At 31.6% G+C, this 19962-nt stretch overlaps 1 protein-coding gene across 3 annotated transcripts in view; it reads left to right on the top strand.

Annotated features, from left to right (window-relative positions):
- RFX3 (regulatory factor X3) overlaps positions 1-19962 on the top strand; it is a 260761-nt gene that overhangs the window by 127835 nt on the left and 112964 nt on the right. For all 3 annotated transcript variants that reach the window (XM_015594543.2, XM_025051406.1, XM_025051407.1), the window contains exon 3: positions 18989-19086. In XM_015594543.2, the coding sequence (XP_015450029.1) occupies positions 18989-19086 (98 nt within the window). The remainder of the gene's footprint in view (positions 1-18988; positions 19087-19962) is intronic.

The following is a 19962-nucleotide window of genomic DNA, read 5'->3' on the forward strand; positions in this document are numbered from 1 at the left end:
TAAGACAGTAAGATGGACTTCAGGTAGTTCTGGGAAGGAGCTCTAATGAAACTGAATAACAGAGTGAGGAAGTTACTTCTTCGTGCATTCTCTGTTACCCACTGAAGTAATCAACAAAATCAGTTTAGTTTAGCATATCTGTAATACCACACAAATATTTGCTGATCTTCTCCAACTCCCACATACATACTAAAACAAAAGAGCAGGATTCAGACTCATAGATAACAGGCAACAATAGCCGGCTAGTATTAAATAACTTTTGATATTATTTATTTTTAGTGTATTATAATAATAAAAGATGGAATATACTAGTTTTCCATTTCTTGTTATAAAAGTTTTTCAAGAAATTCAAAAATTTGGAAACCATTAAAACTATGTAGTATGTGAAAAGATGGGTGGTACATTGGAATGGCACATAATGCGCCTTAGTTCAGGTACTAAAAAGTAAAAGCTGATACAAAGATTTTAGTGCAGGTAGTTTATTTGGGAAATAATCCTTATAAATGACAATAAGATATTGAGAAGTGAGACAGGGAAAAGATTTTATCTAATAGAGATTTTAATATTATATAAATTACCACAGTGGATAATTGGAGATGGATCATATTGGGACAGTCTGGGGCCAATGTTATGCTGAATCTTAGGAGTTATCCCACCTGAGAGGGTAGGAAGCCTAGGGTATTTATGTAGACTCTGATTAGTCACTGGCAGAGGGCTACTCATGCAGGGAGTTATTTCCTGACATTTCTGGCTGATGTGCAGGTGGGCAAATAGTATGTTAAAAGTCAATAGTATGTTAAAAGTCTGAGAAATTTCTCAAGCAAAAGAGGTGCTATAGTGTAAAGCTAGACCAGTGTCCATTAAAGTGATAAGGGCGAGCATGTGTGGACCTGGCATACACAGTGCCGCATATGCTACATATGTGTTACAAGAATGACTACTTTTGGTAATTTCTATTTCAGTGATATTTTTTCAGAGATATGCATTTTACAGCTATCTTTGTTATTACTCTCTAAAGTCTTGAAATGGCAAATTTTTCTTGGTGCCTAAACGTGGATCTATTTGCTACTTGCATTTATCTTCTTAGATCCTTTTCTCAATGGGCAGAGAGTACTGAGGGTCTGTTTGCATAATATTACTTCATCTAATTGAATAAAGACTTATTAATTCCTGCCCCAGTCTTCTATTCCTTACTAACCTAAATTATTTTAGACTTTCATTGTTAAGTCATTTCCCAATCATCTAGTAATTTTTATTAGTTGTTCCTGGACTTTCTCCAGCTTCCCTTCATCTTACTTAAGTTGATGAGCCTATTTTCCATAACTGTTTTTTCAAGATAATACGTTTATTGAAATCTTATATAATGTAAATTTCTGGCCAAATGTAAAACTTCATAATTTATTAATAATTTATCATCATTTGAATAGCAATTTAAATGATTTTAGTTATACAGTTTACTGAAATTATCTCAAAGGCACAGCATATCTACATCAATTATGTGATAGTTATATAGTATTTTAGAGCTGTGTAAGTGGAAACACTGATTTAATCCCAAATACTTTGCTCTAATATAAAGTTAAAATTAAATAATATGAATTAACTGTGCTGCTAAAGAAATTGAATTGTAACATTATTTTGTAAGTATCTAAATTCATTTGCTTTGTCTTATTAACTCCATGGCAAAAAAAAAAAAAAAAAATACTGAACTGCTGGCATTGTAAACAGGCAACTGATGTTTAGAAACTCACCTTGATAGCAACTAATAATATCTCGTTACTGTGATATGTATACAATAGCAAATAAATTGAATGACTTTGCCTTTAACTAGTTTTTCCCTTAAGCAGAGTCAACTAATTCAGTAATTATTTGGCTTCATTAAAAAAAGGATTCATTTTATGTTAAAGCAATAATTTGAAAATCTTTGTTTAATTATTTTCCTGGTCATTATTCCCACAGATGTTTTATCATACTGTTGAGGCCATATATCATTATGAGAAACTTAATAAATTACTGCTTCACTTTTCTGGAGGAAATACCCACCTCTCCCCCTAAAACACACACACACACACACACACACACACACGCACGCACACACCAGTTAATTACTTTTCTGGACATTGTAAAATAAAGCATCAATTCTCAGTTTGCAATTAATTGCATTCTATAATATGTTTTATAATAGTAGAGAAATGCAGAAATAATTTATATATATTTTTTACCTTTTTTTTTTTTAGAGAGCTACAATTTATTTCTGGTGAGTCATACAGATTTTTAAGTGACACAGTTCAGTGTGTTGTGAGAAGTGATTGTATCTCTATAACCTACACTTTGATCAAGATATAGAACATTTTTATCACCTTAGAAAGTTTCCTGTGTTTTTCCCAGTCCATCTCTGCCCTCTTTTCCCCGCACCACCAATCCTAGAAGGAAGCACTGTTCTGTTTCACAGATTACATATTAATAGGTTTTGTTTTATTAAAAAAAAAAAATCATGTACCACATAGAAGAATTTGAAGTGAAAGAATTGACAATTTATTTTTAGACTGTTTTGGATGACCGATTAAATTTAAAGACTGAATATTGATACTATGATTCTAAAAATCAATAATTAAAAATATATAGTAATTTTAATGCTCTCACGTTTAACTTCATAAATATTTTGTAATTAGGATTAATATCAAATAGAACCCTACATATAGCCTACATGTATTCATTGGATAACTTTCTAGAGATCACTTAAAATGTTTTTGGCCATCTAAAAAAACACTTGTCTGTAAACTCATTTGGTTATTAATTCAGCTCCAAATTAGTTATCAGCCATTTTTGTGATCCATATCTTTAGTCATTTGTCCTTGGCTTCAAAATATTTTTGCTTCTACTAGTGTAAAAGTATTCTTCATCTAAATAGTTATATAATATGCTGTCAGTGCTTACAGGGCCCCAACTTTTTACTTCTGTGGAGGTAGTCCTTTTAGGTAGAACTTTTTCTACCATTCCAATTAATTTTATTCTTTAAAATAGCATATGGGTAGAGCTATTAAATAAGAAATTCGCAAAGTAAGGAAAAGTAAAATGGCTTTATATAAGAATAGTATGAGAACTGAATTTTTCCTGCTCCTTTCACTACCCTCTTCTCTTTACATTTTCCTACTCTGGCATGCCTTTTGCCTGTGCAATTTTTTGTTCATGTTGTTCCTTGGCATCACAGAGCTGGCTGTTGAATTTCAATTTGTGCCTGCTTCCTTTTCTTCGTCAAATTCTTATTGAGGATTTACTAAGTGCTAGGCATTGTGATAGATGATAAAGAAGGAAATAGACATTATTTCTGCCTTCGTGAGGGTTTTACTTATGAAACAAAATTCTCGTCTCTACATCAGAACTAGAATTGTTTTTGCAGGGTGGTAGTTATAAAGATGTAAATGGATGACAAAGTATGAAATTTAAATTATAAACTATAGTTCTTAGGAATGGACAAAGTATTATCTCAAAGAAATCATTTTTTATTGCGAGTTTCTAGGCAGTTTGGTGAGTAGGTGGGGAAATAGATGTTAGGTGGCTGGGCTTTCCCAGCAACTGTCAAATTGACTGCAAAACCTGTTCTCCCAATATGCAAGGACACCTTGGTAGTTAGATTCATAATACCTTTTGTATACTGAGTTGAAAACCATGGAGACAACAAAATAAATCAATTAAGGAAATAAGATCCCCGTCCATCATCCTGATAGCACCATCTGTCAAAGCTTCAAGAAAGTTACTGGGTCCTAGGTCTTTTGTTATAATGCTCTTGATTATATTTCTTAGAAATTGGAGTTTTGAGATGAGCAGCATTGCACAGGTCAATAATTTTAAAAGTTACATTGTTTTAGTAATTCTAAAAGTAGCTAATAATGATTCCATGTTGCATTATTTCCTTATTTTAAATATTTCTACTCTTTCTGTTTTTACTTCATTTATTGATTTTTTTCAGATTCTAAATCTTAGTATATTGCTCTCAATTCTTTGGAAATTGAAATCATAATCTTTCATAATCAGTACTTAACTTTTTTCTTGCTTTACCTTATTCCTTTGTCTTAAAAATTGTATACAAGTGCTACTTGCAATATATTTTATTTAAAAGGATTCAAATAATAGAGAAGAATGCAAATGGCAAAAATAGTGAAGCTTATTTTATTTTCACTTTTGTCATCAAATACCATTGTAAATTTTCTTTCAAGGTATATTTTTAAAAATTATATAATTCAGCTATACATCAGTTCAAATTTCTCTAAACTAATTTCAGAGTATAAATAATTTGACATTTCTTAGAGTACAAAGAGTTTTAGAAATTTAACATTATGTAATAAATTGCATTTTCACTTAAAGTCAAAAGGTGAACAGTGGAGCAATTTATACTAGTGGAATTGAGATTGTTGATTAATTATTTTACCAAAATACTGTATTCTCCTTTAAAGATGTAGTCAATGCATATATGTAGATAAAATACTGAAAGAATTCTGGTTACCGTATATATCTTGACCTCTTATGAACTAGATTTTGTGTTCTAGGGTTTGATAATAGTTATTATTCTCCTAAAATTTCATTAGATGCTTTACCCAATCATTTTGAGATTCCTTTTTGTTCTTTATTTTTCTTCATTTACTCTGTATCTTAAATATTAAAACTTTTCAAAGAAGAATTAGCCTTTCATTTCCTTAAAATCTTAAAATGTAGCAGTAAATTAAAGATTAGGTTGGTATATACGTCAGCCTTATTTAGGGAATATCAGTGAGAGTACAGGGAAGGAAAAGGGAAGTGGTTGAGTATATATCTTTCCTTCTCCCTGGGAATCCTGAAAATCTGTAGAGTTGGAGGATGGTAGTGACCATAGCTTTGGAGTCTCTCTGGATTAGTTTTCTACTTCTGTGTAACAAATCACAGCAAATTTAGTGGCTTAAAATAACACCCATTTATTATCTCGCAATTTCTGTAGGTCAGCAATCTGAGTGGGCTCGACTGGATTCTCTGTTCTAGGTCTCACAAGACTGAAATTGAGGTGTCTGCTTCATTGGGCTTTTAGAGATGGGGACGAATTCACTTCCAGCCTCATTCAGGTTGTTAGTAGACTTCATTTCCTTCTTTCAGTTATACAATTTAAAGTCTCTGTTTTCATGTTGGCTGTCAGCTGGGGTCTGCTCTCTGCTCCTAGAAGCCACCCACATTAGTTCTCCTGTGGCCCCTCCATCTGCAAAGCAACAATGTTATGTTGAAACCTTCTCTGGTTTGGCTGTCTGACTCTTCTGCCACCAGCCAGAGAAGCACTTTACTGAACATGAGGGCTAGATCAGTCGTACTTTATTTTGAGTTCAACTGTGCCATATAATACAACATAATCACAAAAGAGATATCTCATCATATTCACAGGTTACAGGGATGAAGGTTTGGTATCTGAGGGCGGTAGGGGGGATTTTTAGAATTCTGCCTCTCACATCACTTTGATATGTAGCATCAATCTTCATTAAAGCTCATGCATACCAGTGAGCCAGAGTGAAGCATATAACTCACATGTGAAATGCCATAAAGAAGGCCTAAATTTTAAAATGAGATTTTTGCTACAAAGAATAATTGGTGAGACTACTATGCTTATGGATGAGAAGACTCAGTATTTCACAGAATTCTTTTTTTTTCCCCAAGCAAATGCGTAATTTAATTTAATCTACTAAAATAACGAGCAGGGTTTTCTTGAAAGTTGAAAAGCTGATTCTCAACTTCATGGAAAAAAATATACCAAAGAATAGCCAAGAAAATTAAGCAAAAAGCAGTAGCAGTGGAGAGAACTTGTTCTACCTAATCTCAGAAAATACAAAGCTATAAAAACTGAGTGATTACAGAGCAGGAATAAATAAGCAGATCTATGTATAAGTGAAAACTTAGTTCACGATATACATATCATTCCAAGTAAAAAAAAAATAGTATAATAAATGGTGTTGAGGAAAATTGAGTATCTGTTTAAAGAAAACTAAAGGTGTGCTTTATCTTACTACCCATAATAGATTATAAAGCTAGTCAATTTTACAATTACAAAACAAATACAGACAAAAAACAAGAGAATATTATTTCATAATCTTAGGAAGGGGAACATCATTTTATGTAGAATAATGATATATTTTTAAGAAAGTTGATATATTTTGCCAGGTAACAGTTAATAAGCACCATAAACAAAAGTAAAGAAAAAAAGACATGAAGTAATGGGAATAAAAATTTCATCATGTTTAACAAAATCCTGTAGATTATTAAGGGAAGACAGTGCAATAGATAAGTGGACAAAAGATAAGAATAGACTATTCACAAATGAAAAACAAATGGCCAGTAAACATATAGAGAGGACTAACCCCATAGAATGTTTGATAAAAAACAGATGCATTTCTTCTTTATAGCACTTTTTTATAATAGAAAAAAAGTAACCCAAATGTTCACCAATAGTGGAATGGTTAAATAAGTTAAGCTTTATTTATTCTATGGCATACTATGAAACTAATAAAAATATCTGTGCAAACATATATATGCAGACTGACATACATTTGGAAAGAGCTCTAATATGTACTGTTAAGTGAAGAAAAGCAAGTAGCAGGAAAACACATCATCTTTCATCTTGTTCATATATGTACTTTCCAGCAAAAAATTGTATCAGAGACATGCAGTGTTCACCTATGTATTTTTCCTTGTATTTAGATTGGAACCCTGTGTTATACTCTGAGTAATAGATTATAAGTAAAAGTGAGGTATTATTTGTCATTCGAGGCATTTAGGAGCTATTGTTCCACTTCTACAGTCTCTCAAATCCTACAAGGCTACATATATCAAGGATGATAAAACTAAGAAATGGTAGAGCCTTTGTAAATTAGAATCTCTAAGTCACCATGTGGAGTGGGGCCTACTGCAGCCTCTGTTAGGTCACTTAGAGGTTAAAGCACTGAAATTTGGGGGTTTTCTGTTGTTGCAGTTAGTGGTAACTCTCCTGCTTAGGACAGAGACAGATATACACATGAAGGTGAATTAATTGATAGGGGACTGGAAGAATACATGCCATCCTGCAGTTAATCATTATATCCTAGAAGAGGGATAGCAGGAAGTGAGTGTGAGTATGAAGCAGGAGGCAGGCAATCACGTGTTACTCTGATTATTTCTTTATTATTTGAATCTTATGAAACTGTATTTATATATAACGTTTATTATAAAAAAGTCAGGATAAATAAAATAGTATATTGCTAAAAAGATGATATACCAACAATTGGCTTCTGACCCTTGCTATGGTCGTATTATGGCCGCTATCCTTTTTTTTATGTATTTATGTGACTAATAAGTTGATACAATGAACTAACTATTTTTGTTTTAATTAATATATGAAATGTAAAGCTTTCTAAAGTGGTAAGTCTTTTGGTGAGACTTTATTAAGAGTATGATTTTTAGTGTATGATAGCACAGTATTTTCAAATGTTCAGCAAACTGCCTCATGATTTTTTTTTATCCAAAGTCCATTATATAGTTATTTTTTTACTTAATAGTTTTCTATAAAATTACTTAAATGAATTAATTTTAAAAGAAAACCTTATATTTATATCTAAAATGAAAAACTAGTATCCCTTAACATAAATAGAAGATAAACATAAGATTAAATGCCTAAAAATGAAATAATATATGACTTGGCTAGCTGCTCTTGCTTGACAAAAACTGACACTAAGGCTTACTTTCCTTTAAAAAATGAGATTATTGTCACAAGTGGTAAAGACTGAGACCTTTTTTGACATGTCAGAATGATTTAAAGAGGATTGAAAATGGAATTAAATTCTAGAAGCATGTAGTTTATAGTTATCTAATGCCTTGTCTCCGTTCCACCAATATCATTAATTCCACATTTGGGGAAACACTGGTATTATGGAAAGAATTCTAGTACTGGAGTCAAAAGACATGGAATTACTGCTGCCTCTCACCATGTCTTTGGGTTGTCAGTATGTCTTTATACTTAAGTTACCATTTATAAAAATGAAGATAAAAATGCCAACCATCTTTACTTCATCTAAGGATTTTTGTGAGAAACAAATGAAATAATATTGCATATCACCATTAATGATAGTATTAGCACTAGTGTAACAATCATATGTAACTAAAAAGTTCTGTTATTTAGATTACAGTGCTTTGGCTACCAACACATAAATTTGATAGTTCATTCTCTTAATTCTCAGCACTCTCCCCACTCCCTTTAGGAACTCAACTCTCTCGTAAATGTGGTTCATTATCATAGACACTGGGAGAAAATATGAATCTGCATCTATGTATTCTCACCAGGAAATTTGTGTAAAGTGCATATTCTGATGGTCATTCTGGAGTCTGCAAAAGTTAGTATTATGCAGAGTTAGATCTTTTCATATGCTGCTTACATTTATTGATATTTTATGTTTCTGTAGTTTTATTTATTACCAGACAGACTAGAGGAGCCTCCTGCTCTGAAGACCTCTCCTAATACTACAGCAAGATGGTATAACTCATTTGTTCTTTCTGGTCGCCAGAGTATTAGTGAATTCCTTTCCCCAGAAATTATTACTTAGTTTAGTATAATCTCAGTATTGGTGGGTCCTGCTGGACCTCCAGGGAAATAATGTTTAAGACAGTGTTGTAATCATGATAAAAAATGTTCCTCATTTGTAGGAGGTAGTTGTTACTTGGTTCCTTTTGATTCACAAAAATAGATTTATGTATTTTACATAATATCCATTGAATTTGTCACTGAGAAATCATTCTAAACTAAATCCATTCTGAGTTACATCCTTGCTCCCAGAAATACTTACTCTCTTGACTTTGGAAACATGCTTCACCTCTTCCAAATAGCTTCTGCTCTTTGATGCTAGTTAGATATTTTGGGGGAGATAGATGACAGGCTGTTAAGGATGATTTATTGAACTAGTTCACTCCCAATTGATTTCCTCATTTTCATATGGTCAGAAGTGCATGAGAGTGAGCTAGGACCTTACTTTCCACCACATTTGCATTCATATGATTCTACTTGAAGTCTAAGTGTAACAATAATAGTTACACTTTCCTAACAATTTTTGCCTATAGCAATTACATAGATTTAGTAAATAATTCCTATAAAACTTAAGTGTCATGTTTAACTCTAGCCATGTTGAAGAAGCAGACATGATATTTATTGGATTTGAATGTGCTAGAAGCATCATTTATTTACTTAAAGTCTGCTTTAAGAGAAGTATATCTAAAAATCTGAGTGTTTCTGAATAGAAGAAGCTGCATGGTTTTTAAATGAGAGAGTCAACTAACACAGGGCCAGTGAGTGAATTTACAGTGTATGCAAACAAAATCAGTTTTCTACATAAAATGAGTTCTGTCATTTAAATGAACAATAAATACTCTGTTTTCCAGCAGTTCACATCCATCACGTTCTTTGAAGTAGAACAGCTACCATTCCTTTGTGATTAAACAGGAATTTTGTAGTTATCATTGAATATCTCAGGAATAACTTTGTAAATTAATGCTAAAGATATAGGGGAACTTCTTATTTTTTCTCAGTAAGCTCAAATGAGAGAGAATTTAAGTAATGTTTTTTTTCCCATCATGTCCTGCTACTTATCTTGCTCTTTGTTCACTGTGATTCTGTGATCCTTAAGTATAAACATCCTTTACCTGCAGATTACTTTGAACATTCAAAATATTTGTAGAATTTTTTCTTGGCAAGATTTATTAAATAGTCTTGTGACATATAATTTGTTTATTTTTTTTAAAACATGACTGAAAAAAATAGTTTTAGGTTTATGATTTCTATTTCCATAACCTATTCTTATTGAAGAAATTAGTTTTTCTCTTATGCTTTTTCTTTTCTTTCATATTCCTTTCTAATATACCCAGAAGTTGTACTTTCAACTTTTTTACTTATCTTTCCTCAATGCCTTCAGTTCCCCACAGTTTTACTAGTCCAGAAATATTGAATGTGTTCTGTTCTCTTTTCTCACAAAGTAGCTTTTCTAATTAACTCTACTGGCTACTCTGGAAGGTTTACTTCACTGCTGCCCTTTTATTAATAGCTATTCCAATGTGGACCCTTCTCCTTCACTTTTGGTAAGTCACTTCGTGGCCTCTAACATACCCTATGTTAGAACAGATTTCGATATCCCATGCTTTTAATCTCCTGAGAGTTCTCTCATATTTTTTGTGGCTCTATTAAAGCCATCTCGAAGCAATTTTTTACAGTTCTCAGTACTAAGGTTTGAAATGTTTGGTGCCGACCAAATGTGAAAGAAATGCTGTTATATGAGAAAGGCAGTGAAGATCTTGACATTATAAAGACATTTTTACATAGAGACTAGTATTGTTCTTCGCTGACTAATGAGCTTAACAATTATAAATGATTTTATTCACTACTGAAAAGGATTTCTGTTGTGAAGTGTGATTCATTTTATTTTTCTTGAAGCATATCCAAAACAACATATTGTATAAATTTGTCCTCAAAATATACTAATTGATTCTGTTGAGCTAGCACATTTTCTTACATGTAATTTGTTTTGGTATTCATTTCTTTTATAAATAATAACTATAAAAATGTACAGAAATAAGCAAATGCATTTGTAATACTACATTCGAATAGTAATGAGGTGCTTCCATTTAAATATGTATCAATAAGAAAGTGTTAGGTTGCTTGATTTGTTTAGTGTCTATGAATGTAAATACATTTTTGCATATATTTACCTTTGTAAATGAAGGATAATTTTTTCCTTCATTTGACATGGATAAATTTCAGGTATAGATTGTTATTATGGTTAGACTTCATTACTGCCAATGTTCTGATGTACTAGGTAACCTTTTAAATCATTTTTATTCATTGAACAGTTAATTTGAGAAATTGTTGATTATTTCTGCTAAGTCTACCTTTGTCCATCTCTTTTCAGATCATAGTTTCACCACTTTCTTGTTTATTAAAATTCAAGAGTGGTGAAAAATAGTGATTCTTTTTGGAAACACATCTGAAAACTTATTTTGGAAAAGACAATGAAATTAAAATAATTAATTTCGTATAGAGTTTATTTAAACAGCTCCTTCCTCTCCCCTAAGGGCTTGGAAGGTATGACACTTTACAGATTTTACAAAGATGGATGGAAAATATAGTCACTGGGAATGGTAATGAAATGCCTGCAGGATGCTAGTTTCCCCTCTTTTAGTAATGCTAACCCGAATAGTTTCTGAACTAAAGAATGACAAATAAAATAAAAAATAAACTAATAATAGATAACAATTTAGTAAATATTTGAACAGAAATTAATGTTTAACAGTATCAAATGATATTTGAACAAATTCGAAACACTGTTGTTTTAGGAAAAAGAAAATGACCTGCGCTTTATTTTAAAATTTCACCTTTGGTCTTTAGTGATACATTAAAAGTGACCACATCAGTTCACTTTGGATTAATAAACATGCCTTGGTGGTTTCAGTATATTTTTAAAAAACTAATACACTTACCTACATTATGAAGATACTGATAAATTTTATGAATATTCACTGGGCATTTCCTTTTTTAGGTATAGGGTATTATTATTGAGTAATTATTAAATATTTACAGTGTGTTTACACTGTATTCGGTCTTTGGGAATATACCAACAATATAAAAACTGTTGCTTCTCTCTGTGTGGACTTGGGCCAGGGCTCAGTGGGGCTGGAATTCTTCTGCCATTCTCATTTTCCATCCTGTGACTGGATTTGTGAATCCCAAGAGACTGGTTGTGTAGACACAGATCTTTACCTGGATCTGACTTTAATTAGAAATAGAAAGGAGCGTTTCTGTGGCTCTCCAATTTACTTTTACCCATAATACAGCCCCACTGTCCAAGAAAAGGGAGGGAGGGAGGGAAGAAAGGAGGGAGGGAGGAAAGAAAAAGAAAATCAAATAACAAATCCACAACAACTAAGACTTTCAAGGATCTTAACTTCTCATTGGTCACATGAGGCATACACATAAAATACTTTTCTATTTATCTTCTTCCATCTTTTTTCTCTCCTTTTTTACCCCTCTTTTTTTTTTATTTCCTTCACTATTATACCCTTGAAGGAATGAATACCTTCTCAAACTACAAACATATGTGCAATTCCATTTCTTATCACTAAATTGTTTCAAGGGCTTCTTCAGCCCAGTTTCTAATGGTTGGTAGAAAAACCACACAGTGGATAATAATGAAAATTGTTTTACCTCCAAAATATGCTGTAATTCAGTATTTTCACTATTTAGTTTGGTGTTCCATTTGTCAGTTCTTAAGCTGGTAGATAATGCAAAGAATTATGCCCTATTTTTACATTGTACTATAAAGCCTCACTGTGATCAAGGGCCATATTTATATATTGCTGTCCTAGGTGAATTAGCACGCATCTATCTATACTTCTTTTCCAAGACTCTTGACACTTTCTGAGTTTCATTTCTACTTTAATTCTAAGATCTCATGATTTGAAGGAATCCTTCATAAACATTTATTGTGCATGTTTATGGCCGAAACCAAGTGAGATATAAAGATGAAATTTACAAAGATGTAGGAGACAAGTCTCTTATCATTGAAGTATTCAGATTAAAGGATTTTGCCACCTTACTGTGGCTACTGTGAAGTACTACCAATTGAGAACATAAATTAGTACTAAGCCATGTACCTATAGTAATGAGTCTTAAGAGAGCAAAAAGAAAGAAATAATCTCTCATAAAATAAGTTACAGAAGGCTTTTTAGAGAAACTAAATTTTTAATCAGGCCTGGAAAGAAAATAGTGGATTTCTGTTGGTTGATGAGAGAATTTATAGGAAAAAACAAAAACAAAAACAAAAAAAACATGAGCTATGAGAAGGTAGCAAGAATGTGCAAATTTTAATGAATGATTATAAAGGATCAGAGAAGCTGTGTTTAAAAATACCGGTCAAGATTTAGATGATATTAATAAGAATTTGTATCCTAGTCTGAGTTATTTTTTCGTCTAAAGTGTGGTAGTGAAGCACTTAAGAATTTAAACAGAGTTATATTATGAAAGAGGAGTGCATAGTCTTTAAATGCTAAAGATCTGACTTCCACCATTTAATTTGTATAATATTTGTATTTTTTCATAGATGCCTTTTGTTGGAGTGAGGAAGTTTCCTTCTATTTTTAGCTTACCGAGAGTTTGTTGTTTTGTTTTTTATCATGAATGGATTTGAATTTTGTCAGATGCTTTCACAACATGTATCAAGGTGATCATATCTTTTTTTTACTATAAATTTGGTGGACTACATTTATGGATCTTTAAATGTTAACATGACATTACATTCTTAGCTAAACCCCACCTGATTATGATGTATTGTCCTATAAATATATTGCTAAATTAGATATACAGTTCTCTTGAACAACATGGGTTTTGAACTGTATAGGCCCACTTATACATGGATTTTTTTTTTTTTTCAATAAATACACAGTTGTCTCTCCATATTCCCAGGTTTCTGCATCCACAGATTCAACCAACTGTGAATCAACAACACAGATTTTCCATCTGTGGTTAGGAATTTGTGAATGCATTGCTCTATGCCATTTTTTATATAAGGGACTTGAGCATCCTCAGATTTTGGTATCTGCAGGGAGTCCTGAAACCAATCTCCCTCAAATACTAAGAGAGGACTGTATTTTGGTAAAGATATTTTTGCTTATGTTGAGGAGAGAAAATATTCTGCAGTGGTCTTTTCTTGTAATGTCTTTTCTGGTTTTGGTCTCTAGCTAAGTAAGGCTAGCCTCTTAAAGATAATTGAGAGATGTTCCCTTATTCTCTATTTCGTAAAACATTTATGTTAGATTGTCCTTTTTTTACTTCCTGAAATAGAATTCACCAGTGAAGCCATTTGGACCTGGAGTTTCCTCTGTGGAAATGTATTTTACATATATTTGTATGGTTTTATTTATATATATATATATGTATATATACACATTTATATATAAAATACATATATAATTTTATCATATGTAAAAAATTTACATATATGATACAAATAATAAGATAAAACCATATGGTTTTATCTTTATTTTTCGCCAGTTTGGTAATTTATATCTTTTAAGGCCTATTCCATTTAATCTAAGTAGTCGAATTTGTTAGCATTAAGTTTTTTCTGTTATCTATTTTTTGTCTTTAGGATGTGTTTCACCTTTCATCCTTAGTAGTCATAATTTTGTCTTCTTTTTCTCCTTAGCCTACCTTAATGTTTATCATTTCATTGATTTTTTTCTGTTTTTTAGATTTCTCTTTCATTTGTTTTCGCTCTTTATATCCTTTTTCCTACTTGAGATTTAATTTGTTTTTTGTTTTCTAGCTTCGTAAGACAGTCCACATAGTAACAGAATACACACGTGGATTGTCATATGAATGCCATTTAGTTCAAGTTGGTTAATAATTTCTATATCCTTTTGTCAATTCTGGAGAGAAGAATGTTGGAATCCTCAGTCGTAACTGTGGACTTGCTTATTCTTTTAATTCTCTCTGTTTTTGCTTCATGTATATAGAAACTCTATTCTCAGATACAAACTCATAGGCTTTATTATTCTTGATAATTTTCTTGAAATATTCTTTTTCTTTGATAATTTTCTTTGGCTCGAAGTCTACTTTGACTGATATTAATATAATCAGTCTATCTTTATTATGATTGTCATTTGCAAAGCTTATCTTTTCCACACCCATTTCTGTCTCCGTATTTAAAGTGTGTTCTGGTGGAGACATATGTTTGGATCTCACATTTTTACACATTCTAACAGTCAAAATTTAAATCTATATTGCGTATGATTATTGATACGATTGCATTTAATTCTAGCATTTTGTTATTGTTCTATTGGTTCTTTTATTACCTCTGTTTCTGCCTTCCATTGGCTTTATTGAGTGTTTTCTAGTATTATATTTTATCACCACTATTGGCTATACTATTTTTTATTTAGTCTTTGTTCTAGGATTTTATATATATATATATATATATATATATATATATATATTAGCATTTAGTTGTATCTTTAATTTTAACACAGCCTGTGTGTTCAGGTAATATTATACCACAACATACATATAAGAATCTTCCATACTTTGTGCTATTTTTGTGATACATACATTTCACTTCCACATATGTGGTAAACTTCATAATACATTGCCATTATTTTTACTTTATATAGTCAGTTACCTTTTATAGAAATGAAAAGATGAGAAAACATTGAAAAAAACCCTTTACTTAGAATTTCTTGTGCCTCTCGTTTCTTTGTATAGATCTTAGTTTCTATCTGATATTATTTTTCTTTTGCCCAAAAAACTTCCTTTGTCATTACCTTCACTGGAGGTCGGCTTGGAGAAGAATTCTCTCAGTTTTTGTTTGTCTAAGAAAAAATTGCCCCTTTAGTTCTGAAAGCTATTTCATTGATTATGGAATTTTAAATTTACATTTTTTTTTCTTTTCACAACTTTAAAGATGTTATTTGATTGTTTTGTATTTACATTAATTTTTACTAGAAAACTTTAAATCATTCTAATAGTTGTTACCCTATATATAATGTGTCCCTTTTCCGTCTGCTTTAAAATTTTTCTCCGTATTCTTGGTTTTAAGCACTTTCATTACGATGCAGTTTGACGTGGTTTTCTTTCTCTATACATTTGTATACATTGGGCTTAGATCTGCATATTTATACTTTTATTCAGATTTGATAAAGTTTCTAGCACTCTTTAGTGTGTTTTTTTCCTCTTCTCCTCTGGAGCTTCAGTTACAATATGTTTGACTACTTAATATTATCTCATACTTCACTGATTCTCTGTTCTTCATTATTTCTTTGTGTGTGTGTGTGTCCATTCTTAATGGCAGATAGTTTTTATTGCTAGGTTTTCAAATTGACTGATCTTTTTTCTGTACTCTATATTCTGCTCTTAATCCTATTCAGTGAATTTTTTATTTCAGATATTGTATTTTTCAGCTCTACAAATTCTCTTTGGCTCTTTATTGCTTCTTTTTTATCTTGTCATATTTGTGTTTTTCTTTAAATCGTGTCTATAATAGTTGTTTTGAAGTCTTTGCTACTTTATATATTTCATTTCTATATCTGTTTCTATTGATTAATTTTCTCGTTATAGATCACATTTTTCTGCTGCTTTACATGTTTAATAATTTTTATTGGGTGCTGGACATTATGATTCTTACAGTTTTATATGTCTGGATTTTGCTGTCTTTCTTTAAAAATGTTAAATTTCATTTCGTATAAGCAGTTAGTTACTTGTAGATCAGTTTGATCTTTTTGAAGGCTTATTTTTTAGCTTTGTGAGGATGGGTCTTTACTGTAGAGCTAGTTTAGCCATACTACTAAGGCTTTACCCTTCTGATGTTTCTACAGAATGCTGTAGGTGTTCAATAAGGTTATATAACTGTGGCTGGTCAGAATTTGAATATCTCTGTGCCTTGCACATATACAGCTTAATATTCAGCGCTAGACTCAAGAGGATCTCTGAGGATATTTCCAGATCTACTTCTATGCTTAATGCCTTCGCTGATACTGTCCCCAAATTTCAGCTCCTTCGACCTCCCTGGTTCTAATGTCTGTCTCCTCACTTTTTCCCTTCCTGTTCTGCATTTTAGAAGGTTACATGTCAAAAGCCAGCATCACTGGAGGGTTACTTTGTTTTTCTTCTGTTATTGATCACAATCTTTTGATGCCTTTTGTTGAATGACTAAAAACATCGCTTTACATATTTTGTACAGTTTTCTACTTGTTTAATGTAGGGAGGGCATTTCTAGTAGTATTTACTCCATCATGGCCAGAAGTGGATGTCCTTCCATATGTTGATTTATATATTGATATTTTGTATATCATGTATGTAACATATAAATTCACTTTCATTTTAAAAATAAAAGGCCAGTATAAATATGCAGAATAAAAGATGCTGGTCACCTCACCTTTCATTTTATGTCACTCAACAGAGTAACCGTTTCACAAGTTTGATGTGCATCCTTCTATTTTTCTTTATATACTTATATACATTTGTATACACAGGTGAACATATATGCTGATATATAAATATTTTAAAACATAAGTCACACTACAAGTATTGTTCTACAACATACTATTCACTTGATACTGTCTTAGAGATCTTGCTGTTAAAATACATATTAATCTTACTTTATTCTTAACATTGGCCATATATATATTCTACAGAATGGTTTTCCTATAATTTATTTAATCATTCTACTTTCCACAGTCATTAGGTTTTCCCTTCTAACTTTCTGCACTTATAAACTGTACTGTTTTATAATATTGTGCAGCAACTCCTTAGATGTTAAATATTTCTGTAGAGGAAATTATGAAGTTGTCAGTTATTATGCCTATTTATAAACTGCCTTCCTAAACAGTTTTTACATATTTATATAACTCTTTACTAATAGGAGTCAGGCTTTTTGAAGAAATGGTTGGTTACATATCTAGGACAGGAAATATAAGAGATAAGTCTGGAATATCTTATCTTCGTGGAAAGTAAGGGAGTTAAGAAAGATTACTGTGGTTATGTCAAAAGATACAGGATCCAGTTTAAAGAGATTACATTTTTCAAAAATAGAACAATTTTAGCAAGAAAATAGACTGCTATGATTGAAAAAGATCACATATGGTAAATAGCCAAGAATTGTTAAGGATACAAACCAAACCAAACCAAACTAAAAACCTCATTGCTTACCTTGAGAGGGAGCTAGGAGATAAAATCATTATTCTGAGTACTGATAAAGAAAAAAATCGTATGTTTGTTGTGTTCTTCCTGTGCAAACCTTATTTCAAAGTAACCAGATACTTAATGAGAGGAATTTCTTTATAGAGGTCTTCTAATAAAGAAAGAATGTATAACAGAATTAGACTACCGAAGTTTGCACTCTTTATTAATTGAAACAATATCTGTAGAAAATGATCATCATTGGCTACTAAAATGTTCAGGTAACATTATAGGGAACATTATAATAAATGGATCCACTGACCCCACTGATTAACATTGCAGAAAGAGAGACAAACAGTTGTTATATAGCAACTGATAGATGAAGTAGGAGGGTACAGAGTTTTTTAAAACCTGTTCAAGGCTGCCGATTTAACTTCCAGTTTCTAGAACATACAGGAGATAAAGGAGCTTATTAAAGAACATCTCAGGGATGCTATCAGCCAAATCTAGAATTCCAGAAATGCTACAAGATAAATGATCCAGTTTCTTCAATAAGTAACAGTCAAGAAATAGAAAGGATAGGAAATTGTTAAAGATTCAAAGAGAAAAATAGGAAATATCACCGAAATGTAATGTGTAGACCTTGTTTAGACCTTGATTTGAACAAATCAACTTTAAAAAGACTTCGGAATAATCAGAAAAATTTGAACAATGGCTAGATTTTAGGTGATATTAAGAAAATGTTAATATTTTATATGTGATATTGTGTTCATGTTAAAAATAGTTCTTATCTCTCAGAAATAAAATGAAATATTTACCAGTTAAATGATATAATCTCTCTACTTGCTTTCGACTCTTGTAAGGAGTTGAAAGGAGATGTTTGGTGACAATTATTTATCTGGGATGATGAATCTATGAGGGAGGTGTATTATAGTAGTTATTCTGCATTTGAGTGTTTGAAATTTTCCATCATGAATTTAACTAAAAATAAATTTAGCTTATTATTCAGAAGAGAATATCATAAATTATCAATATAAATGAGGACCTTTTAGAATTTTCACCCTAAACATTTGAAGTGAGTATATACATACATACCTGCAGGAATGTTATGGAATTTATTTAGTATAATTGCTACAGTTTCTTTTGACCCAATACGCGTTTATGTTGAAGAATCTTAAGAATCGCATCATAAGCCACTCTCACATTTATCAGTACCCTAGAGAAATCTTTGAGGCAAATCTAACGCTGTGTATTCTTTCTTATCTACTGCTCACCAAGGTCCTAATATTTATTTTTCAGGTACAGCAGGTGCAGACTGTGCAACAGGTACAACATGTCTATCCAGCTCAGGTGCAGTATGTGGAAGGAAGCGATACTGTGTATACCAATGGAGCAATGTAAGTTTATGTTTGGAAGTCTTTTTAACTCTCCCTACTGAGGCCAGAGATCTACTTGATCAGTTTCCATATATCCAGTCCAACTATGCTCTCTCTGCTATATGTCAGCTTGTAAGATTTTCTCCAATAAGGCTTTTTATATTTGCACCACAGTGTGCTAGTGATTTGCACAATGGAGAAGAGGAATATATATATAATTGGACTTTGTGTGTATGTATGGATATACATATACATATATTTATATATATACACACACAAAATCCAAATATAATGAAAAAGCTGTGGAAATTCTTGATTAATTAAGGACGCACTTCAGTTGTTTCTTGCATAGTTCAAAGGAATATTTCCAGGAATTTTTTTAATGATTTTTATTTGAAAGAGGAAAACGTATTTGAAATGTGATTATCTAATTTCTACAACACTAGACTACCAGGAGTAAGTTTTTAAAAATTACTCTTCTGTACAAATAAACTATTTGAAATTCAAGTACAAAAAACATCTAAAATAAAAAGCATTGTCAGACAGGTGCACCATGCCAGTGCTTTTGCTCAGGACCCAACTGCAGCCCTTCTGTGTGTGCACCACTCTCTGAGATCTTTCACTATTATTATGCACATAGCCCTTACAGTCTGGTCCTTAGAAAAGCCAGGCTTACAAACCACTGTTGAATACTGAGGATTCTATTGTTAATGTGGATGTTTGATTTGTATTTTAAATATCAAAGATTATTAAATAAAAATAATGTTTGCTTTATAAAAAACAACAACAACAACAACTCCTTCATTCACCTCTTCTCTTCTTGCTGTCTGGAACACACACACACATAATGTATTATATATACACATATATAATGAACAAATATATACACACATATAA

This window comes from Pteropus alecto, unplaced genomic scaffold (assembly GCF_000325575.1).
Source record: "Pteropus alecto unplaced genomic scaffold, ASM32557v1 scaffold95, whole genome shotgun sequence".
NCBI lineage: Eukaryota > Metazoa > Chordata > Mammalia > Chiroptera > Pteropodidae > Pteropus > Pteropus alecto.